Source organism: Pygoscelis adeliae, unplaced genomic scaffold, assembly GCF_000699105.1.
Source record: "Pygoscelis adeliae isolate BGI_AS28 unplaced genomic scaffold, ASM69910v1 Scaffold216, whole genome shotgun sequence".
In the NCBI taxonomy this organism is placed as follows: Eukaryota; Metazoa; Chordata; class Aves; order Sphenisciformes; family Spheniscidae; genus Pygoscelis; species Pygoscelis adeliae.
The window spans coordinates 3,765,457-3,790,174 of record NW_008825073.1 but is presented as its reverse complement, the minus strand read 5'-3'; the positions used below and the strand labels follow the sequence as shown (position 1 = coordinate 3,790,174).

Genomic DNA, 24,718 nt, shown 5'->3' with positions numbered 1-24,718 from the left:
TCAACAAGATGGAGAAAGCACAGCTTAACCAAATAAATGATCACAGCAGGTTTGCAATTTTTAGACCTAACATCAGTGCATCAAAATATTTTATCCAAAAAATGCAGACCTTGGCTTTATTTCCACTTTTAAATTGTTGAGAAACAAATATTATGTTTTAGATATGGTTTTGCCTCTTTTATTTTGCTAAATACTTGTGTTGGTTACGTGCACTTGCTCTTTGTACTCCCACTGACGTCTCCAGCTCCTGATAACCAAGTGTCCAATTAGGGAATTTTTTTCGGGGGGGGGCTGACAGCAGCCTGTGGTATTAAGAAGAGTAGACTTTCAAAAATCAAAGGAATTACAGTTTATTCCAAACCTGAACTGCTGAATATAGAAAACATTTTTTCTTTTGCGAGCAAAATACTTGTCAGATTTGTTGGCTTGGAGCTCTGAGACTTAAATGTGAGACCCATGACTCCCACTGAAGTTCAGTGAATCAATTTAGACCTCAGTCTTAATCCATAAAATATTGTTCAGGTGGGCAGCTGGGCTATTAAGGTTCAAAGATAAATGCTCCAAACTCCTCACAAGTGACAGCCCTATCAGTGTGGCTATAAGCTGGCCTTTCTGATATATTGTTTACCATGCACATGATAAATAATGCAATCACCACCTACTCTCGGTAACAACTAAGAAATGAAGAAAGATTTGATACTGTTTTAGTGACACTTCTTTATGGGGTTTCATTAAAACTGAGACGTTCAACGGTTTTAATACAAGCTATCAAGACTCAAACTCGAAAACTAACATTGAAAGTCATCATACAGATATTTAAAATAGTCTGAGTTTTTACGAGAACCCTTCTGCATTACCCGAGAAAGGATGCTTTTAAGCTTACTTTATTTTCTAAATGAAATTACCATCGTGATCCAAAGTTTGACTGCACACTCTAAAACCAGAATTACTTCGTTTTTTCTCGTTACATGGATTTGCGGTCACAACTGAAGTTAAATACTCGACAGTAAATTTAATAGGAAAAATCACATCGTACATGAAAACTGCTTTAATTGCCCATTCCAACACAGACTTTCTTCAACAATATGGGAAAATCATCTAGTCCCTCAGTTTCCTGGGGGAATGAAATACATAAAGCATGTTTTGCACACATCTCCTGCCTCAGAGGAATTTAAAAATAAACATACCACAAATTTTCAGGCATTTAAATAACACAGTGTTGAGAACCAACTCAACTCTAGAGACAGAAAACAAGCTGAATAGGATGTACACAATCGAAGTTCCTGAAATAAGATAAAGCGGGGAAAAAAAAGATTTGCTTTCCAATTTGTCTCTTACCGTATGAGATTCTAACTCAGCCATTTTCTCCGGAGATTCTGAGCCCAAATAATAAATTCTTATCACGTGGTCAGTACTACCTGTTGCAATGAACATGCCACCTAAGAAAGACAGTGTTTTCTGTGAGAAGAAAAGCCATCCAAGGAACAACTAATTTTAATTACTGCTTTATTGTCAAAAGCAGCAAACCACAGTTTTAAACAGAAAATTTCAATGTAATCAAAACGTACTTCCTGAACAAAGCAGTTAACTCTGACAGCTTCTGCTTTAATCTGTATTTTCTCAGACCATATCAGCTTTAGCACAACTATGAGCTCTACAATATTTTCCAGCTGCAAACCTTTCTGACCAAAGGAAGAGAATATTGCAAGTTACAACATTCATCCAACAAACTATTCCGCTTTCCCTCAGAAATTACCACGGCGCTCTCCATCAGCCTACGTGGAAAATTACATGGGAAATAGTTTCATATTCTCACTGGTAAATACCAAAGAAAATATTTAAGCCCATCTTCAACATCTATTTGAAGCACATCAGAGAAATTATTGCTGAATCGGGAGCGAGCGATTAAGCTATTTTCTTATAATGTTTGTTCTATTTACAATATTGCACAAAAAGGGCACTATTGTGTAGTTTACTGCATTGAAATGGTTTCAGTAATGTCAGGATTTCTGGTTTTAAAAAAGGAACGTGGGCAAGGCTCCCATGGCTCTAGAATAGCTCTCAATTTCAGACAGCAAAAATTAATGAGAAATTACATCATTTTGCTTGTAAAAATCACTATTTTTGAGAATTCAAAGCTGCAACAAAGGATGGCAGTTAAGCTGATATTTTCAAACACATTGAACTGATCCTCCTAGAACTTAGCCAAATTTGGAAGATTACCAAAAGTGTAACCTCTGAACAGAGGCCACCTGCCTGCCAGATTTCAAGAACTTTTCACTCAAAAACTTTACAAGATAAAACCTTAAAAGGATTTACAAAGAAAAAGCTCTAATGTGCAAAACAACAGACTGAAAGCATAGTCTTCCTTGGAAGTGGCCAAGGCATTTTAGCTTAAATTATAGAAAAAAAAAGAGAAAAGGTAGCTTGAGGCAGACGCTTAGCACGGAAAATTTCAAACAATCACAATTTGGCAGTGCTGTAATTAACTGAAAAAGGGTTTAACACCATTTGTATTTAAAAAGAAGTAACAGTCTTGTCACCAAAGGAATTATAGATCATAAAATACTTTCAGCTACCTTACAATGCATACGTACCGGAACTGAAAGACGAACAAGATATCTGAACACCAGGCCTGGACCTCTCTGCAAATTTTACAGGGCGATCCCTATATGCAACAAGACGACATTTTTACTTTTCATTCCTTTATTCCAATGCCATTCAACAAGAGTAGTGCACTGCAGCTCAGCAGGTTAAGGTCAATATGCTTATCCTAAATCTCTTTATTTCAGAATTCTCACCTAAGTTTGCTAGAACTTATTTTTCATCTTAGTAATTTTCTTCCTTAGTTTAGTAAGAAAACCATCATTTTCTAAATTGAAAAGACTAACTTATTTCTCACGGTACTCACCAATTCAAATCTATTTAAAACAGAACCTGGCAAACCATTAGTCTAATAGCATTTACTCCCTATTAAGTATGGGTTCGATACCATCTACATATGTGTGTTCTTCTGATTAAAAGCAAAGAAGTTCTCCTGCCTGTACATTTTGGACAAGGATTTAGTCCTAAACATAAAAGCTGAAAGTTCTTCCACAACGCTGGCTTGCAAAGCACAAAACCCAGAAACAAAAGCCCCGATTTCTGCCTCCCCTCTGGGTTGTAATGCCACAGACTCCCCAACACACGTAAGAAAGCGCTCCCTGCCCCACACACTGGCACGGCACTCATGCACAGCGTGTCTATGGGAGAACATATCCCAAGAAACTTGTTCACTGAGAAGGAACACCCCCTTATTTCACTGTCCCAGCATTCCTCTCCGCGCCAAAACTCAACATAAATTTGTCCTTTATTTAAGATAAACAGGCTTACTTAAATTTCATGGTGTTAGCATGCCACTGCCAGAAACAGATTGTTCCGTCAGCACCAGTAGAAGTGAGGTATCGTGTTGTTCCTTTCCTTGCTGGAGAGAACTAAAAATAAAGTTGTAACAGTTAAACCAGCTAATTTCTTTCTCCCCTTACATACTGGAAACCTGTAAATGGATGTTGACAAGAACCTTTTTCATGAACATATTAGCTTTCTCCCCGGGAGTACAGAGAGCAGTATCAGGGATAAGCACAGAATCTGAACTTCCATAAAAATAAAGCTGAGGAATGGAAAATACCTACATTTTGACTAGCAAGTCTTTGTTTCTACCACACAAAGGTTAGTAAATTGGAGAAATGAAACGAGCCTAGACCCTTTTAATGGGCAACAAGATGAGGAAATACTTCTTTCTAGGATAGAACTGGATCAAACATGGTAACAAAGACAAAAATGATTCCTGCATCCAAGCCCAACGAAGAACAGCAGCACGGTAAGACCCCCACTCCCTCCCTCTTCCTGAACCTCTCCTCTGCCTCTCTAAGGAGTAGGAAAGCTTTTCATCCTGAAGTCTCTGACTTTAATTTCATAACTGCAGCAATACCTTTAATCCTCTGGCCACTTGGTAATTTGATAAAGGAATCAAGCACTGTTTCCTCAAAAAGCCATGACTGATTATTTTCTAAATTACCAGAGTTTTACAAAAAGCTTGTGAGGAATGTATATCCATGTAAACAAATAATATACAAACCACAAAACACGGTTGTAAAATATGTTTCCAAAGCAATCACCTTCAAGTAAGTAACTTGCAACATAGCTGAAATCAGACAAAATTGGAAGCGTAGGCAAGAGCGGGAGAAATGAGACTCCCAGGGACTACTGGCGTGACGGAGAAGACTGTGATGAATCAAAGGTAGCAAGGCTCCAGAAGAGAGGGATTCTGAGCCAAACATCCCCACTCGTTCTCCCCTCTATGCGCATAACCTGCCAAATTGCAGGAACTGCCTTTTTTATCCTGGAATTCTGTTTTGTTGGAGGTTTCTGCCTGGCTGTTGTGGCATTTTTTTTTTTTAAAGCAAATAAACTGCAAATTACTAGCCATTATTGACTGCGCCACCACTAGAGAACTGAGTGCTGGCAGTTTAGTCATTTTTTTTCCTGCTCTGCTATTGCTCACTGGGTACTTGCCACCAGCTGAAACTGCCCGGGCACAAGCGCAGATTCTCTGTGAACCCTGCTCTGTGCTGTACTGTGGCTGCTGCAGCGTCTAAGTATGCTACAACACCCAGAACAGCTCCTTACGGTACTGGCTAAGATAACGAACAAATAAGAAATGTGGAATAAGGAGTTTTAGCTGGCAGTATTCCTCTGAAAAATAAACGTTCTCTATGAACAAACGACTCTTGGGTCAGTCGCTGTGCAAGGACTACCACCAAAGATGCCAGCCGTGTCTCCCTGGCTCAGCTAGTTCATACGATGCTCTTGGTGACCATGCATTTGCTAGATCTAAGGAAGAAGCAATGGGACCCCATAGCTAAAGGCAGCTGGAAGAAGCAGAATCATCCCCTCCGGCAGTATTGGCCACTGTGCAGGAGTGAGTTTGCCAGGAAACAACACCCTCGAGTTGGGGCAAACCTGCACTGCCAAACAGAGATGAAAAGGTAAGTTTTATCCCTGATTGCTAATCCACATCTCTTATTACCATTTTAATTCAAAAGGTCATTCCTTACCTGTATGGAAGTAATGGAAGCTGAATGGCCCTGCAGCACTGCGACTGGGGCACAGGTTCGAAGACACCATACTCGGACTACTTTATCACAACTGCCTGCAGCAAGCAGCGTGTTCTCGTAGTTAACAGCCATGTCAGAAATTTCAGCCGAGTGTCCTCGCAACGTTGAGAGCAGGCGCCCATCATCTGTAGCCCAGATTTTGACCAAACAATCATCTGACCCCTAATGCCACACAAAAATTTCCAAAGATTATATAAAATAATATGTGTTATGCGTACATGATACACAGGCACACTGCAGATGAACAAGTACCTACAACACCACTGCGCCATGAACCTGCCAGAAGAGCAACAGCAGTGGGATTCCACAGAGGCACAACTATCTGAGTTTGGGGATCATCTTGTGGGGTCAAGGATTTAGATATTTCTAAAACAGAAGCCATTGTGTTATGCTTCATACTAAGATACGATTACCGCTGCTAATACAACTCCTCTCAGTACAGTTCAGTAATCATTAAGGTAAATTTAAGAAGACAAAATGTTTCATTACGTACTACCAACGGTCATATTTATCTGCATGAGCCAGATCAACACAGTAGTAAAATCAAAGTGATCATAAGACTCAAGCCCTAAGGAAAAAGAGCATTTAAGCATCTGAGGGATCTCGGAGCCTCTGCCGTGCTCCTGGAGCTGTAACACAGCTGTACCGTGAGGTTCAATTTTTGTGAACGGAAGAAAGTTGGATCACTCGAAGAGAGAACCCGTGCAACATCGTGTGCAACTGAAATACTATGTCAGTGAGATTTCAGTTCAGGACAGGACACAATTCAAAAGCATATCCAACGCAGATCACTGTAAAATACTTTTACCTATAGCAGCAGCTACATAATTTCATACTCAGTCCCAATATCGCCAAGAATTTTTAGACGGTTCACAGACCTTTCCACTCTTCAGATACTACAAAGAATACTAATACTAGTGGCTAGGATTGCCACTATATATTCAGAAACATAACACAGTAAAACTAACTGCAATATCAACATCATTTGACTTTAAATTACATTTTATTAACTGCAGCTAAATTCGAACACAGATCTCTTCCAGTTCTTCACATAAGTGCAGATGAGAAAGATTTCTTTATGGTGTAAACAAAAATGGAAAGGCCCTCACTATGACCCAGAGTAATTATCATAACAACATCTCTATTTGATCAATTTATAACAAGTGGAGAAGCTAGCAGGAACACAAAGACAACAATTAGCCTGCCAGATCTGTTTCTAAACACCTATTGATAAGAGACAAGGGCAAAGACAAGACAAGACAGGGATTAACATTAACAGTTAAAAGATGCATTATTAATTTGAAAAATCTGTTAATTTTTAAGTATGTGCAACAAAAAGCAAGGGCAGTATCACAGAAATGTATGTTAATATATTCTGGAGAAAAACTTAAAATAATATTGATATATTCACTGACATTCTCCAAATTCTAGAAAGAAAATTTAGTAGAGAAGTAAATTGCAGATGAAGTAATGAGGTCTTTTATTTATCATCAAGTTTTTACTGAAGTGTAAGGAAAGGGTTGCCAGCATTTCCAAGGTTACCAAAAGGTAAAATGTAGTTTCAAAAGAAGTGTTAAGATTTAACCCAGCAAGCAGCATGCAAATTAATTCCAACTCCCAGACTCCTGCAGGTGCCATTCAGTAAGAAAGACGATAAATAAAGAAAAATGAGCACGTGTTTCAAGTGAGAGTTGCACTGGACCGGAACAACCCTGATGTAAGGTTCTACATGGGGAAGCAAATAGCTGACTAAGTTTCAGTCTACCGGAGCTGTGAGCAATTTTAAAATACCAAGTCAAGTGAAATGTGAAAATTAGCATAGAAAGAGATGGGTTTTCCATACATTTCAAGATTTTTCTTCCTTTCTTTTTCTGGAAGCCGTGTCTGCGTCTCAGTCAGTAACTAAGAGGCTGTTGAGGGACTCAAGAAAGAAAGAAATCAAACCAAGCAAAGCAATCTTCCAAGAAAAGTACAATTTTTAAACTTACTGTAAAAATTCTTCTCCCACTGCGATCAAAGGCTATACAATAAACAGATGATAAATGTCCCAAAATCCTCTTATGCATCTTCATGTGTTGGTAGGTGGATGTTGGGAACAAGTGGCTGAAACGTCCACATCCAGTTAATTGTCTGGCAGAAATTATATTTACTTGGAGAGAAAAACAAACCAAAAAGAAAACTAAGACATGGATTTCATCCAGAACTCAAAGTAAATAAATACTAAATCAAATATAATGTTTGGTAACAACTTCATTATCACAATCCATAAATCTGAACCTCTTCCACCTTATCAGAACATTCTGTACAGTCTTGTAAAAAGAAAGCCTGCTCCTGATGAAGCCTTTCAATACCTACCACACCACACACTGCACATGCTTTCTTAACAAAAATTAAAGCAAAAAAAAAAGTTCCCACCACAACTAGAAGTTATTCCAATGTTCAATTCATGGACAGGCAACAGATACATTTATTCTATATGGATTTGGAAAACTTTATATTAGTAACATACAATTTCCTTAAAGCAATTACAACAAATTTATTTTTAGAGTATAATAATAATAGTTTATTTTAACTGCTTTTTTTGTGATAAAAATCTTTCTTTGGAATGGGTTCCAGATCATATGTGAGGGTGAACGGTCGTCCACGTGTTCCTCACAAAACCTCTCTCATTATAAGCAGCCGCAGCAACATCATTGCATTTCTATGGCAATGTAATTGAAGAATAAGAAATATGTGGCACTGATGGAAAAAGCCCCAGTCGAAAGAATGGCAGGCACAAGAAAAAACTGCAACAACAACAACAAATTATTTTGTCTTGCTAAATCTAGGAGTCCTTACAAGAACAGCCTGAAATCTAAAGGCACAACAACATCACGTAAAAAAGTACTGTTAGCAGTTTCGCTGACGATAACCATGGATCTTTCCACTAGACAGGAAAAGGAGAAAACAGGCGTGTATGTGCCGTTGCTGGGACACTCCACCAAACGAAGATCCCTGCGGCTGTAGAATACAGAAAGATCCTAATTCTAATCTTTGATTTGATGCATCATTTGAGATCATTTTGGGTATTTAATTTTACCTATCCTAACGTATACCACTTGAACTTTTGATTGTAAAGTTTTGAGAGGGTTTTTTCAATGGTACTTAAAGATCTAGCATTGCTATATCGGTGGGTTTTGTCGAGTCCTTGCGATAGCAGGCTCCCTGAAGAAACCCCTTATCTTGTCTACTGCACATTGAAGTAGGCAGGGCTTCACAGGAGCCGCGCGAAGCTCTTTAGTGCCTTTCAATCCTTTAGTTTAATAGTATAGTGAACAACTTGACCCATTTTCTTAATTGTATCTTCATATCATTGCCTATCTATGCAAAAAAAGGTTACAGAATATGTTAAAAAAAAAAATCTACAAAGTCAAGAAGCGTCATTTCAAAAGGCTACTAACCCGTAACACACTTCTGTACATTTATAAGATTGAAGTATTTATACACAAGCAGAGAGATAAATGGGCAAGGAGAATAAATTGTTTCCATATTTACAGAAAGTACTTTTGTTTCTCAGTTTCTCAGCTCTGAAATTTGGACTATTTTTAATCACTCAATGCAACTGAAACACTACATACTAGAAAAAAAAAGTTGCATAAAAGGTGTAGATGCTCGCAAAAGTCATCAGGCTCCCAGCGTGACCTCATCTTCAGTCAATATTTTTCATGTAAAAACACCTATTCAGCGGTACTAAAAAAGCAAAACACACTAAACCAAATTAATTTACTATCTACCTACTATTCAATTGATACCTGGTATTATGCAGGAACTGTTCAGTGGAAACTGTCTCCCCTAGCAAAGTAAAAATGAAATCTTCAACCCTTTTCCCCACCTCTTACAGGAGGGCACAGAGATCCCGTCGTGATAAATGCTGTACAAAGGTACCGTCAGGCTTGCCTACACATTATTTTATTTACTATTTAAGTATGCCAGCTTAAAAGCTAAGTTCTTAAAAATATTACACCTCCCTTTCCCCCACACTGTGGACACTGTTATGCCAACACAGAGATGTAGTCATTTAGCAATATGGTAATTCTGCTGTGCCTTTCACTGCTTAAATCATTTAAATACATAATAACAGTGTATCTGCCTTTAAACAATTTCAAATGGCTTTGAACATTTTTTTTAACCACACAAAGAACTGTGTGAATCAAAAAGGTATACTCGCATTTCAAAAATATTCCCAGTAATGACAATACCTGCTGTGCACTACAGTGTTCCCACGCAATCCTTCTGAAAATTTACCACTGCTGTTTGTTGTAAATCACACGAAGGCAACACTAAAAGGTGTAACAAACAGTCAGGCACCTAACTCACACAACCTTTCCTTTGGCACTCAGCACCTAACTTTTCCAGTCGGTTCCCAGGCTTGCAATCAGTTCAGCTTCAGAGGATGTGAAAGTAATTTCACTTTTTTCTGTGTCTATTTCCCTATTTGCACAATGGGGACAAGACTCCTCAATTTCCCATGGATAATTAAAAAATAAAAAGCACTGCTTATGAAATGCTTCAATCAAGAATTTCAGAGAAAAACAGAACTACTGTTGTGCCATAAGGAGCACCATCTTTATCAAAGCAACAGCACCTCTGAACAAAAAGCAGCAAGTATTCAATGTATCTGATCCTCACTATTAAAATGCTCAGGGTATACCAGAAACGTATGCCACGCACACAAAGCTGTGACTGAGATTTTTGTCCTCCCACACTTCATAAACTATCGCTGCCTTCAAAGGAACTGCAAAGTAAAACCCCCCACGAAACAACAAACATCCCCAATTCCAGTTCTCATATTTTTTGGTGGAAGATTAATACACAATATCTCAACAGGGAATTACACACACATGACAAAAAGCCCTGTGAAGTTTGCTTTCTTCAGTACAATGAAGTTATTGTACTCATAAAGCCTAAAGGCATTTAAAAAACCCCGATTCCCACACAGAGAATTAGCAACATAGTAGCCCTAAAAACTTTTAGCAACCTATCTAATTAGCTGCTGTACATCATGCCATACTGGGCGTAACAGCTGCCAAGTCTACCCCCTCACTATTTCCTGCCAGAAAAAAAACTTTGAAAACTGTACTGACGTTATTTCACATAAAAAGTGAGCATTTCTAGTATTCTTGTTAAGCCAAGTAAGTTAGCTTTGTCCACAAATGGAAAGGCCTTCTTCTCAGATGAAGTTCTTCTAGCTGCTGAAATGACGGCTACCCAGGTGCAGAGATGCCCCTGATGCGGCCGTGAGGGGTGGGCTTTCTCTCCCTCAGCCTGTGCTGGGAGCAACCTGCTCCGGCCTCAGCACCAGCACAGCCAGCTCCTGGCAAAGCCCTGCCTTACAGATGCACACTAGTGCCTCCTGGAACTACCAACCTGTAGTACTAACTGAGGGTGACACGTGGTAAAATGCATGCATTTTTCTGTCTGTTTATCAGAGTCCCTGGTCCCTGGAGGTCACACCTTCAGGAAAATTACAGTCCCTAGTGCAAGTACGGGCACAGTTGCAGGGGGCAGAGGGGTCGCATACACTGTACAACAGTAACTCTGAAATCACAATCCATTCTACTGGAGGTAGCAGCACAAATGTAAAAACCCTTGCAAGAAAGCTCACCTAGGCAGGATAAAACAAAAACACTGCAACAGAACCCATCAGTGAAAACAACATTTAAAAAAACAATCATCAGACATCGCAGATTTCAAGGTTAGGTCACAACTTCAGAAGGAATTAAAACATTTCAGCGTGGACAAAGTCACCTAGATGCAGCAGTTTTCAAACTGCTTGAATTCTTCCTCTCCCTATAAAGCCTTGCCTCGCTCCGTTTTTTGCGAGCAAAAATAGAAAACAGAATACTGGTGCAAACGTTTGTTTTAAAAATAGTTTCTCTAGTATTAAGGGTGATGAGTTCACATCGTACTATTTTGCCTTTTGAAATCAGCACCGTAACTTTGTAATGAGGACATAACATTTTACATAGCCAGGACACGTGGGAGTAAGCTGTGACCTCATCGTAGGGCCCGATCAAGCATGAAGATTGAGTACCACGCGCAGTGTGCAGAAGAAACACAACCCTGGATTTCATAAGAACGCTGGGAAATAGACACAGTTGGCTCACACATGCAAAATATCTTCTCAGAGAGTGGATGTGTGGCTAGACCCAGTAAAAGCACCAAAAGAACAAAGTGTTCCAGATTTCATAGCTGCTGACCTCATGGAGCTCCTTTACAGCAGAGAAACATCATCGATTTTCTGACCTCATCAGAGCACTGCTATTTGGCAGGCCTAAGGTAGCTGGATCACCTTGACTGTAAACTTCCATACAGCTGAACTGCTTGTTCATTGAGACTATGCAATGAACTTTCCGGTTCCAAATTCTGTGTTATTTCCACTAACAACAGTTAGTTACCCACGTAAAGATTTTCATACTCAGGATAAAATAGCTCTAGTACTCAACTAAAGAGGGAAAACAATCTTCTTTCTCATCTGCTTTCTGTTGCCTGCAATAAAAAAAAGTCTCTGATAAAACTGAAGCAGTATTCAAAAGCAGGTTTATCATATGTGATTAAATCCCACTGGTGAGGTACTGTATGACCAATCTTTCAAATTTCTGACCGGAAGAGCACAAAGGGAGTCCTGAACACACCGCTACTCCAAAACCTGCAAAGAAACAGCCTAAAAGACCATCCTCACTGTATTCACTCTGTTATTCTGTCAGCAGCAGAAAGCTGTGACAGCATTTTCCCTTCCTCTCCTCCCCCAGCAGACCACCACAGACCTCCAAGACTCAACACACAAACACCACCTTCCCGAGAACGACTTCCACAGGTCAGCACTTTCTGGGAGACTCCCCCAGCCAGAAGATTCCCAGCTCTGCACAAACACGCTGGGAAAAGGCACTCCACTTCCACTGTGCGTGACCTTTTATTTTGGAGTACAGATCGCAAGGTCCCATCCCAACCCCATCCAGACGGAAGGGCAAACCACTGCAGCTACCGACTCTTCCAGCTGGTGGGGCAACCACAAGCAATCCCATTCCCGCAGCAGAAAAACACACTTAGGGCAGCAAGCTTAAATCTTTATCACTGGAAGGGAAACGATCTAAGAATACTTTTACCTGCTAGTTCTACACCATATTTACCTGTCTACACAGGCAATTACACAATCATTTCATCTCACTCACGAACACACATTATTATGGGTGTCTATTACTTCAGCCCAACTACTTCAGCAAGTAATTCCAGAAAACTCCATCTGGCTAAGCCAGCACAGCATGGGAATTCACAATTATGCCAAAATATTAAAGAGGTTGGGCATGCTTCTTCGTCTTGTATTTTAAAACAAGACACACACACACACACACACTGCAGCATCTGTGGCTGTCACTACTCACCAGAAAAAGCACCCATTTTGCACAAATATTCACAGAAGAATTTTGTGACTTCCACTTCAGGATTAAGAATGGGGAATCCCAAAACCAAACTCCTGCCTCCTGTACAGCTTAAGTATAGTCAACTTCTTATTTTAATCTTTATACACACTTTTCTCTCTTATCAGTAGTTTATGTATCTACAGCAAGGAGGACTGTACTCTTCCAGGAACCAATACTTATAAAAATTAATTCCTGGCTATAAAAGACCCTTTTCGATGTAACACCTTTGCATTTCTTAAAAAACAATTCATAGGAAAACACCAAAACCAACAAATGAAGTCACTAAATAGCCACCCAGCAAGCAGCACGAGCCTTTGTCATGATGGCATGACAAATGCTGAAGTCCAATCTGCTAGTATTAATAATACCACATATACCAAAAACACACGGTCCGATTCTCCTCGTATGAAAGAATTGATCCAGCAGCCCTTACAGAAATACAACTATAGAAGTTGAGTGTGTGCAATAAATCTATAATCTAGCCTATTAGCAATCCATCAGCCCAACTGCTAGCAATAAAGTTAATGCAGAACTAGCCTAAAAGAATAAATACATAGATATGTACAGAAGCAACCATACTAATATACGGAAGCAGTTTCCTTTTTTCATTTCCACAGTATGACTCATAAATTTTCTGACAAAAGCAGGAAAAGCACTAATGCAATAGTTCCCTATGCACAAGTTCCAGGCAGATATCCATTTCTTTTTCATACAGAAGACCCATAATTAACTCTGATATTCCGTCACACTGCTGCCACAACACCACAGCCCTTACGCAAAGCGTGCTATCGATTTCAACCACAAAGAGCTCAGGCTTTCTCACTTTCGTGTCTGACAAAGATTAATTTTTAGTGATGAGAGAGAAAGTGCAGAAGCACAAACAGAGGAACAGACATGGTAGAAACAGAAGACTGCCATCATCATCCCTACATCTCCAAAGGGATGGGAGAAACATACGTGAATGGATTCCCTAACAAACCAGGAAAAGTCTATACATTTGCACAAACACTTACAAGGTAAATACAGATAAAATACCCTAATAAGAAACAAATCATGGCCAACAGGACTTACATTTATGCCTGCAAGAATCAAATTTGTTTGCTACAAAAATACTTAATGAAAGTTCAGATCATACAAGGAAAATGCTTTTCAGTTTAAGCAAAACAGAGAGGCTCTTTGATGATATGTAAGCTGAATGCCTACATATATCTGAGTTTTATACAAGTTCTTTATTTAAGTGTGTGGACAGCTGAAACTGAAGTAGTACAAATGTTGGTTTGGTGATTATTTCCTTTTTGGAGAGGGATGTTGCAAGCAGTCTGTTTTCTGTCACAATCGAACTAAAATGAATTCTTGAGTCAAAAAAGTTCCCTGGGAGTCAGGCGCTTTGTTCTGGCCAGAATTCCTGAATGAAAAGATTGTCTGCATGCTCCTGTGACCATGCCTATTCAATCTTACAAGCATATGTACATATTATGCAGGTGTATCATAAAAAAATACTCAAGCACGTTGCCCTCCAAACAGGAAGTTGACGTGCAAAGCTTTCCAGCGTGGCCACAATGTTTTAACATGTGTGCATACGTTATGGAAGATTCAAGCCTGAATAATGCAAAAAGGGTTATTCTATTGTCAGTAAGAATCCTGTTTTAGACTAATTCATGGTGAAATGTCAAAAAAGCCATTAATTCAAACCGATAGTAGTGTTTCAGTCAGTAAGAGTAACTTTCAGCTGGAAGATTAATAAAAATACAGAGAAGAAAAAGAACACCTTATGGATGTTTCAAAACTCACCCACGTTTGGTGGTTTCCCGTAATTTACAGGTAGTTCGGGAGGCCGGCCTCTGTGAAGAGCTGCAAATGCAGATCCTTTCCATAGTGTATGTCTGAAGTCTGTACCGGCAAGATTAACAGCGGGTTAGTGAAACAGTCAGCCAAACCGGGTCCAACCGACCTATTCTTCTTAGAATCAAGAGCATCAGGCACCGCTCCCAGCACCCCAAAACAAAATTTGTCTTTTTAACTAGTTTGTCAGAGATTCTAACACTTAACGAAGATTGCTACTCCAATTTCTAGTTCCTAAGCAATACGACTGTAAATGGTTTCAGCTTATTTTTGCTTCATTTTGGTGAGTAGGGAGTCTAAACTGACGGGAAGACTAAGAGAATGAAAAATGTGGGTGCACTTTGTGTTGAGGCAGAACTGATCTTTGCTATGTTTTTAGTCCTTTTGCAATCCCAACACGTACAGGACCTCTTCTTATGACCTGTACATTTGAGAATACACATACAGGCACACAATTACTCCCTGAAAGTGGGAGAAGTGAGATTTTTTTTTTTTCAATAAATCTGTTTTCCTGCAATTGGTGGCAATATGCCCTCCTTTCAGATTCTCCCCTGCACCCCACCCCCCAAAAAAACATTGTTTTTAAAATGGAGACTTTTCTTTAAAGACTCTCCAGCTATCTGCTGCCAACTGGCCTCAGAGAGCCTTCTCTCTAGAACAATAGTGATTTTTCTGAGACTGTTCGGAGCGCCTCAGAAATTAGACCTGGACTTCTTCCATTTCTGGCCATCTGGAAGGAGAGAAATGAGCTTCCATGGTGAAGAAGGATTGAAACAGAAGGATAGTGCCACAGATTGGTGGATCTGTGTATCACCATTTAGATCTCTGACTATGAAGTGCACAAGCTTACATGACTCAAAGAGACTCCCGAGAGCACCTTCTGACTAAAACCCAAACTGTAGGACCAAGTATTACAATGATACACATTAAAAACAGCACTCATACTTTCTAGAATAGATCAAAATACCTATAAATACTAACGGTAAATGGAAACTTCATACTGATGCACAACAAGGGGGAGCGGAAATCCATGCATGTCAACTTTGAAAAAGGTACGCTGTTTTACATTAGTGAGTGTGGTTTACACACCAAATGGCACAATGTCACAGCACCTCTTTCTGAAGGGGAAAAAACGCCACCATAAATCTAGTAGAAATCTCTTTGCAATGAATTTATCACACGGCTTAGGAAGTACTGCATCTTTCAGTGATTCATCTAACCTCTGCCCCCTAATTCACCTAAGAAACTTCTGTTTCCCTGCACAAAAATGTTTATTTTCTCTTTACATTTTTGTTGCTGTTTTCTTCTAAGATGCAAACTGAAAGTGAAAAGAAGAAATGTTTCTCTGCAAACCTGAAATTCTCCACCCAATTGTAACAAAGCATAGGCAAAACAAGACTCAGTCCCAAAACTTTGCGTAAGGAAACATGTTTGCAAACAGCACATCCCTCCAGGTGATATCCAGTGGATCGGCAGAATGCTACAGTCCTTGTTAGCATCACAGTGTGACTTCACAGGATGCGGTAAATTAAGTGCTCAGCTGCCACCGAAACAGGAAGGTCCTGCTCTCCCATCCCTCCTCCTCTCCCAGAATGATGCTCCTGCTGCCTGCGTGACCTCCAGCACTCTGATCCTTCCATGAGCTAATTTAATTCACTACAACAGCAATAACAAATTTTGCAACATTTTAGCGCTCTGAATCAGCACATCACAGGATGAAATAAGTTCTGGCTCCTACAGGGAAGAAGTGGCAGGGGCATGGAGTGAGGAGGGAAGGGAGGAACCACTCTTTTCAATAGCAGATGGCTCTCAGATCTGTTTAGTTATAACACAAAACTGTGCTTTCAGAATCATTATCTCAAGCAGAGCAGTTTTTCAAAAGGAATAGGGCTGGTGCTCTATTCATGAAAGGAACGGGGGCTTTCGTTCAAATCAACTTCAAGCAAGGACAAGCAGGAATTATCACTGAAGAATCAGCGTCACCTTCTCCCACCCTCTAAACGCTGCCCCAAATGCCACCCTGCCCATCAAGCTGACACGTCTGCCTGCATGGCCAGGGAATCAAATAATGGAACAAATGGAACACATCAGCCTGAAAAATAGCCCAGCAAAATATATGGACTGCTGGGTTATTTTAGACACAGGCATGTAGATATGTATATGAAAGAAAATGGCTATTTTTGAGATGGATCAAATCTCTAATCCAGTTCATCACATCGTTCACACAAACACCAGCCCAACATGCTGAGAAGGGAAGGTAGGGGAAGCAAGTAACAAGATCAGGCAACTGTATGCAAGAGCGGCTTCAGATGGCATTTTCAACCAAAGAAAGATATATGTAACAGGGCCAGCAATAACTGCTCTTTAGCAAGACTGCAACAAGAAAGCAGGAGCTGACAAGCATAGGAGACAAACCAGGGTTCATGCAAACACACACAGGTACCACAATACGAATCAAAACAAAAGGGGTTTTGATCATTAAAACAAAATTCAATCACACATACATTGAGAATCTTACCTTTTGCCGCCCTTAATAGAGACTGGCGCCCGACACCTAGCAAAGTCTGCACACCTAGGACACTCTGCGGGATTTCCTTGTCTAAAAGGGGTCCAAGTCTCTCACAGATCCTAAGAAGATAATCCGGAGGGATGTGTGCATTGACAGCCACCTAAACATATAAATAACGCAGATGTTTGAAAATTGTTTTATTCTTGCTTCTACTGGTATTTCTTTGTTTGGTTCATATTCAAGCGTTCAAGCTACTGAAATCAAGTCTAAAACCCCTGAAGACCCCTCAAAATTAATTATACCAAAGATGTCTTTTAAAGTGACACGGAGTGTTGAAAAAGTCAGACCAGAAATTCCAGGTGGTAGCAGCTACAGTTGTAATTTAGGATACTCCTTAATAACAAACAAAAAATCCCTGAAACTCAGAGTCCCCAGTGCAGTACTCTGATCAAACAAAGTGTTGCCTGGGGACTTTTTTTTAAGCCTGTTTTACCCTTCAGTTCATTCTTTTCACATACAGTATTTCTTGCTTAGCTGGAACACCCTTGCCAGACGCTCACATTACTGTAAGAAGCACATGCGCTAAAGCCTAAAAACCCTAAATATTATCCTAAAAGCAATACCCGGTCTCCAGCTTTTAGCTACTGGGAATAAGTATCTTTGAGACCCACATGTGTAGGCTCCGCTCCTAATTTGTCATCTCGAGAAAACGTTGTTCTTTTTCCCCTTTAGACAGAGACTGTTTTCTACGGAGAGACAATAGCTTTTTCCATCAGTCTGTTCAAACAGCAAATAAATTGTGCCTCATTATCCAGAATGTCCTGCACTTGCCTGACTTCTACTATATTTACTAGCTGGCAGCACAAACTCAACATCAGAGCTTATTTAGCTCCTTCAACACAGGACATACAGCCACATCCATCTCCTTTTTAAAGATCACCAGTAAGAGGTCACTCAGCTCTTAAGCACCTGTGATTGAAGATGGAAAAAACAGTTGTATCAGAACTATTTACAACTTTTGTATCTGATGCAATATTATGAAGAAAGAGATTGTCGTAAACCAGTTTTTTGTTTTACCAAGCCACAAACTAATGCCAAATAATACTAAAGCTGACCTGAAAGGGCCAGAACAGTGCTCATTGTGAAGAAATAACAGCAGGCCTGTGCCTGCGCACACCCCTCTCTCCTACGTGGCCACTTCAAATGTGTCCAGTCACAGGCCAATACCGGTGACGGGGCTGTGAGCGCTCACCACCCATGCAGTTCCCTCCTGGCAGGGTTAGGACACGTTTTTGTGCAGCTGCAGCGAGCCAGAATGGTTCCCCAGTCTGGCTAAAACCATGACCGAGCTCCCCTCTGCATCAGCTCCAGTGCCCATCTACTGCGGAGGGAGCCGTTTCAGCTCCCCTGGCTAGGAACGCTCACCCGGCAAAAGAAGGAACAGGTTTTCTGCCAGGTTTAGCAAGGCTGGCTGTGATTCAGAGAAGTGTCAGAGCTGGTGGAAAGCAAGGAACGGGACCACTTCTTTCAACAGCAGAGCACCATCAGAGAGGCCCAGCTATCCTGCCTACCCAGACCCCAAGGATATGCCCAGCTCCTGCCCCAGCACACCGGAGGGAGTGGCAGGCGTCGGGAAGGAGGAAAAGGTAAGTACTTCACTCAGACCTGCTGCCAAAACATTGTTCACTGAACTACGTCATCGCACAGATTATTACTACACGTCATTGGGAAATTGTTCGTTCCAATTGGGCAAGAGCAGTGGTGCTACAGGGCTCAACGCAGTGAGTCATGTGTTGTATAATGTAATCACCTGCATCACAAGCAGGATCAACACCATCCCACAAAAATAAGATTTTAACCAAAAAAAAAAAAAAGACAGGCTTCTCTAATGATATATACAAATTGTCATTTAACTAAACCCAACCAAAAACTCTTCCAATCTGAATGGAAACTCATACAGAAGAGAGACAGGCTTCTCCACACATCCTTTCAGTCACTGCATGCTAAAGATATGACTCTGGCCTTTTGTCGGAAACAGAAGAATCGTACCTCTGCAGGAAAGATAAACCTGATGACTGCATTAACATGGTCCCATTCCATGACCTTTCATACTGTGAGCATCGAGGAATGACCCCATGAATGCTCTCTTGCATGGACCAGTTTCTCCGAGCCCTCCAACTTCACTCTAACTTCCCCCCCCCCCCCAAAAAAAATCAAGGAGTTCCAAAATTATATTGGTACCTTCCCAAGTGTACAGCCAGTAAAGTTCAGCGTATAAGCATGAATTGTCTTTCATCGTAAATTACACGATCTAACATAAGTCAAAAAGAGATAAAAGATTATCCAAACTTTTGTACTTGCCTATCGTTCTTACTCATTCCTGAAATATTATAAATGTGTTAATGCTACAAAATATTTTATTATCCTGCGCTAGCCTCCCTTCGGTATGTAAGGGACCTGAAAGGATCTGAAACAAAGGCAATTCTAAAGAGGGAATCTGCAACTTAATAAAATCTGAGTATGAAATTCTTTTTTACATCTCTGATAATTAGTAACATGCTTCTCAGTCAACAATTGCCAATTCTAGCAATTTATCAAGCTGAAGATTAGAAGATTAAAAACAGTAACGAATCCAGAAGCTGTGGAATTTTACATTTTACCTCTAGGGTAGGAAAAAACCCAAACCATACCACTCTCCCTGGAAATACAAGATTTCACAGAAAGTCCAAACCATCCTCCTAGTGTAATGCAGCCAAATGCTTCCCTTTTTACTCAGGAGCACGCTGTTCCTGAAGTATCATCCCTATTCTATGTCCAGAGAGAGGTGCTGAATCAAGCCTGGCAGCAAATATCCTACTGTGGAGACAGAGCACAAGTCATTCAACAAGCAGTCCTGATTAACTCAGCGCATCTACTCAGAAATGGAAAGGGACTTTGTTGCTTAAAGATCCGCAAATTAAGCCACGGTTTTATAAAGAACAGCGAAGGGACCGAACACCAGCACACGTGCGGCCGGCTAACGTTCAAAGACGGAAGATGGATGCGCCGGACCCAGGGAGCACGTGGCAGTTATCTGCACGTGCCTGGTGGTCATTTGCCTGGGACATCCAGACGTTAAGCAGCTCAGGATACCAGACATCTGCTTGCTCGCTGCCCAGACCAGGAAAGTTGGCAAATCCATCATGGAGCCAGAGTTAAATCGGCACAGGTGAGCTGCTGAAGCACCTAGATTTTAGTGCACGGTTTTATTAGATTGTAAACTTTTCTAAGCGACATTTAATGTGGAGCATATTGCACAGATTGGGCACATACCGAAGTGACCGCTCACTTTACTAACACGCCCTACCCACCAGATTTGCCACCTGCAATCGGAACCATGCCACGCTAAAGAAGAAAGGCCGTACCACACTTCTCTCCCTGTGCATTTTCATGTTTCTACAAGCCAGAACAGCTCAAATAAGTGGCCCTTAATCTGAATATTATCACTGTTGTTGCTACCAAACAGCTACACAGGCAGGCAGCAGTAGCAGCAAATTCTCCTGGAGATTTTTTTTTCCATAATAACTTCCAGATAAAATGCTTAAACTGCAGCCCAGAGCACAACAAGCAATTCTATTTTCAGGTTCCCAAAAGAACTTGAAACAAAAATCCTTCCTTTCACCTCTGTGTGAGGTAGCTGTAAATGGATTTTAAGTATCTTTCCAAAACATGAAGCTGCAAACGTACAGCTGAGAAAAACAAAGTCTCCCAAATCAGATTTTCATTAAAGGAAGGAAAGAAAAAGGCAAAGCTTAGCATCAGTTATAGCCACACCTCTTAGCATATGCTGGTCCAAACCCCATACGGCAAAATTAAACAACGGCGAGGATATTATCACCTCCTCAGATATATCAGAAAATATTTTTAGAATATTAGAAAATATTTTAGAAAATAATTAGAAAATTAGAAAAAATCAGAGACGAGTAATACAGGTCAAAACCGTGCTTAACGAGCTTTTGAAAAGAGCATGTTAAAATAATGCAGAAGGGCTGAAAACGTGCTAAGCGAGAGCACGTTCTGCACCCTGGGATAAATTATAAAGAGAAAAACGTTCTGTTGCCTTAAGATGTGAAAGACCCTATAAAGGTCAAAACGCGAGAGCACAAGAATGCCACAGAACCGCGGAAGAGTCCTCTGACACAGGAACCACACAGGTCTTATGGATCTAAAAACTTTCAAGAACTGGGTAAAGCGAATCCAGCCTTTTAAAAAAATCAACGTAAACAACCGTGGGTGAATGCAACACAGTCATGACTGCTTGAACCAGCATGCAAATAAGTTGCTACAGTGATAAGCAGCTGCAAGTAAAGCACTATTAGTGAAGTCACACCAGGGCGAAGAGAAAGTCATACCCCTAAACCTGTTTATGCTTCCATTGTTGGAAGCATTACCATGTAATCTCAAAGGCTACTGAGCAAAGGGTCCTCACCGGGCAGCTAAGACGACAGGCAAGAAGCTTGTTGATCCCTGAAACAAGCAAAATCCCCTGCTATGACTGCTGACAATTTCTCCTCCAAGGAAGGTTTCAATAAACAGGAAACAAACAAACAAAAAAAGACTCTTTGTGATTACTACTTATCATAAGATGTCTGTCTTCCCAGGGATGGGAACCAGATAGCTCCGAAACACCTCTTTTGGGAAGCCCAGCGAAACGTTGCCTCAAAGCACAGACTAAATTTGACGCAAGAGCCACATAATGGAAGCAACGCAGGCAGCCACGCAGACCGTCGAAGGCTCCTCCGTACCCAGTCCCCTGTGGGCAGGCAGGCAGGCAGGCCGTTGTGCATCAGCAGCGGATTCCTAACCTCTAGGCAGTCGTACGACACTTCTCTCATTTGCCAAAATAACGATCAGTTAAGAATCAATTGACAACTGTATCAAAAAGCAGCAGAGGAGACCAAGAGGACCAGCTGAGCAAGCAGGAAATTACTCACGACCTCAAATAGGGAATCTCAGCAAAAGGAAGCTCAGATGCTGGACTTGCACAAGATGCCAACGGTATGCAAATACACATGAATTTAAAAAGCCACTATCCACTCGGCTTCCCCAGAGAGAACGGGGTGGAACTACCGTACTACCAGATGACATCTTCCTGAGGTGACAAAACCGTACCATCTCTCCGCTGCTAACGCTGGGATTGGCAATATCTATAAATAACAGCACCTCAGACTCACAGCTAGTTTTAAATCAATGCAGATGCGCAAGGCAGAAACTCAAAGCCAAATCCCATAAGCTGTTCCATACCAGCACAGCCGTTCACGGATGCAAATTCTCCACTGTCCAACAATAGCTGGTTTTCTGTTTTTCCTGAAGTTGTACATATCTTCAGCACAAAGACCAAAACGGGCTGAGCCAGAAGAGACAGCCCATCGAAAGTTCTTGAGAACCAGACCAGAGCCAGTCATCTTTATCAGGAATAAACAAAGCTAATTCCGAACAGCAGGCCGCTGGAGACTGTTCTGATAATCCACGTCGGTTCAGCTTGACTCGTCTGTACAACAGCCGACTCCACATTAAACTGCTACGGTTAATTTAAAATAGGAGTACTAATCACGTGCAAGTTTGACATACTTCAGGCCTTCATAAGGAGAGCGAGGACCCTCCCTTTACAAACACGTTTCATGTCTCAAGACCACCAGCAGTCAATAACAAAGTAAAAACCACCCTGCAGCACACCTGGACGATTACCTAGACAGCCAGCCACGTGCTGCACATAAAAAGTACTCCAAAGTGGAAATAAGCAGAAAAGACAAAGGGAACACAAATGCACGTAAGCTGGTACTCTCTGTGTGGTTTTGCTCGCTAGGTACGATTCTTATTAGTGCGCCTTAAATTACTCTTCTGCCTTGTGTGTACCTGACATTTGAAGTAGAAGACCAATTTCAAATAAAAAAGAAAAAGAAATCTCAACAGAGTTTTCAGATCTTGACTAAAAGCTCGAGTGAAGTGGGAGGAAACATTCCCTAGATAAGAGCCACCTAGTACGCAATTTGGTTGTTTTATCTTTATTGTTTCCAAAAGCCCCAAGAGCAATAACAACATACTCAATGGCAAGAGTATCGGCATATTTTCTGAAAAATACCAACGCTAACCTGAACAGTCAAACTGAGAATGGAAAACAAAGTTGAAACCTCAGCAATTAGAACAAGAAATACTTTCTCAGATTTGCCAAAGCAGAATATTGAGCAAACAGAGAGGGGGAAAAAAAAAAAATCAGACTTCTCTGGGTTTGCAAACTCTCAGCGGGTTCGATTATCTCAGACCTACCCGACCAACACTAGGCAGAGATTGTAACTGAACTTGGTTTTCTGTCTGTAAGCGTTGAAAAAGGAGAAACGGGTAGAAAAAAACTTTATCTCCGATCGCTAGCATCTATAATTTATTTTTGGTTCATTATGTGACTGAGATGATTAAAACGAAGGTCAGAGTTATTTGTGTTCTTCACAACCCCGGCTTTGTTCTAAACATGGCGTTCAGACATCTAGCTAGCCCTGAAGTCGAGTAGTTCAGGTTAATATACAATCATATGCAACCCAAGGTCCAAATTCCAAACGCATCAGACCCTAAGCAATGAGAGGAAAAAAGGCCTTTCTTCAACATCCTCAACAGTGAAAGCTTCAGTCTGAGGATTAATAGAGAGAAGCTCAGTTCACCCTACCTGGCATCAACCTGCCTCGCTGTAATGATTCATTTATAGCCCTGTTCCTTACTGTAAATCATGATAAACAGCTAAATAATACTAGATAAACAGGCAATCTAAAAGGATTGATTACTGTTGATTAGTTTAAGACAGAGGAAAAAAAAATCTTATACTTGATTTTGATAATTCCATACAGCAAGAAGCAATTTCCAATTAATTCCAAGCCTCACTTTACAACAGCTTGTCTCCTGTTCCTGAAATTTTAAAGAAAAGTACATGGTTTCAACAGTGCCATCTAACACACACAAAAAAAAGGTTTTAAGGCTTTTCTATTCGTGCCCCTTGGAATGAAAGGAAAAAATACATACGTTAATGTAACTGATTAAGCAAAACCAGTATGTCTGAAATCAGACTTCATACTGCCACTGTTAATATTCCTCTCGGGTACCGGGTGCAGCCACAAGCTAAACCTGAAACAGCCTATAGCTAGATTTCAGGTTCTCTAGGAAGACCGTACAGCATTAAAATTTATTGAATGCAGTACTTACTCCGTGTCTGTTCACTCAATATACAGTCCCGGAATTATCCACAAGAGGTATGATGAAGCATAACATTCATCTTAAACTCTTAATACACTTTGGAAAGGGAAAGCCAGCAGGTACAAATGTCTCATCTCGACGCAAGGAGCTCTCCCATCTGCATCTGAGCTTTTACAATATTGCTAAAGCGGAAAACTAACTCTTGAGCAAGCTGCAAAGCAGCTTGAGCAACAGTCATGTCAAAATCCCACATCACCATTGCACCCGTGCGAGATGGGAAAGGCAAGGACGTACTTCCAGTTCCTTCCAGGTGAGGAGACAGAGGTGATCACACGCATGCAGTACATCAGTATTATAAAAGCTATTAGTAAGTTTACAGCATTCCAACTGCAAAGTGCTAATTCAGCGCCATACGTTATTACCCAGAGCTCCCGGACGTGAAAACAAGGCCGCTTGCACCCTTCGGAAACACATTGCAATGACTGTTCAGTTTCGCCGCTTTCACGCGGGGGCCGGTAAGAACACGCGGGCCT

The 24,718-nt window shown here is 40.7% G+C and overlaps 1 protein-coding gene across 1 annotated transcript in view; it reads right to left on the bottom strand.

Annotated features, from left to right (window-relative positions):
* Positions 1-24,718, bottom strand: part of BRWD3 (bromodomain and WD repeat domain containing 3) — a 59,881-nt gene that overhangs the window by 31,246 nt on the left and 3,917 nt on the right. Inside the window, exons 2-8 of the mRNA XM_009326658.1 lie at positions 16,977-17,127; positions 14,408-14,506; positions 7,145-7,305; positions 5,097-5,318; positions 3,373-3,473; positions 2,598-2,668; positions 1,339-1,439 (exon numbers count right to left, since the gene is read on the bottom strand). Coding sequence (XP_009324933.1) covers positions 1,339-1,439; positions 2,598-2,668; positions 3,373-3,473; positions 5,097-5,318; positions 7,145-7,305; positions 14,408-14,506; positions 16,977-17,127 — 906 coding nt within the window. The remainder of the gene's footprint in view (positions 1-1,338; positions 1,440-2,597; positions 2,669-3,372; positions 3,474-5,096; positions 5,319-7,144; positions 7,306-14,407; positions 14,507-16,976; positions 17,128-24,718) is intronic.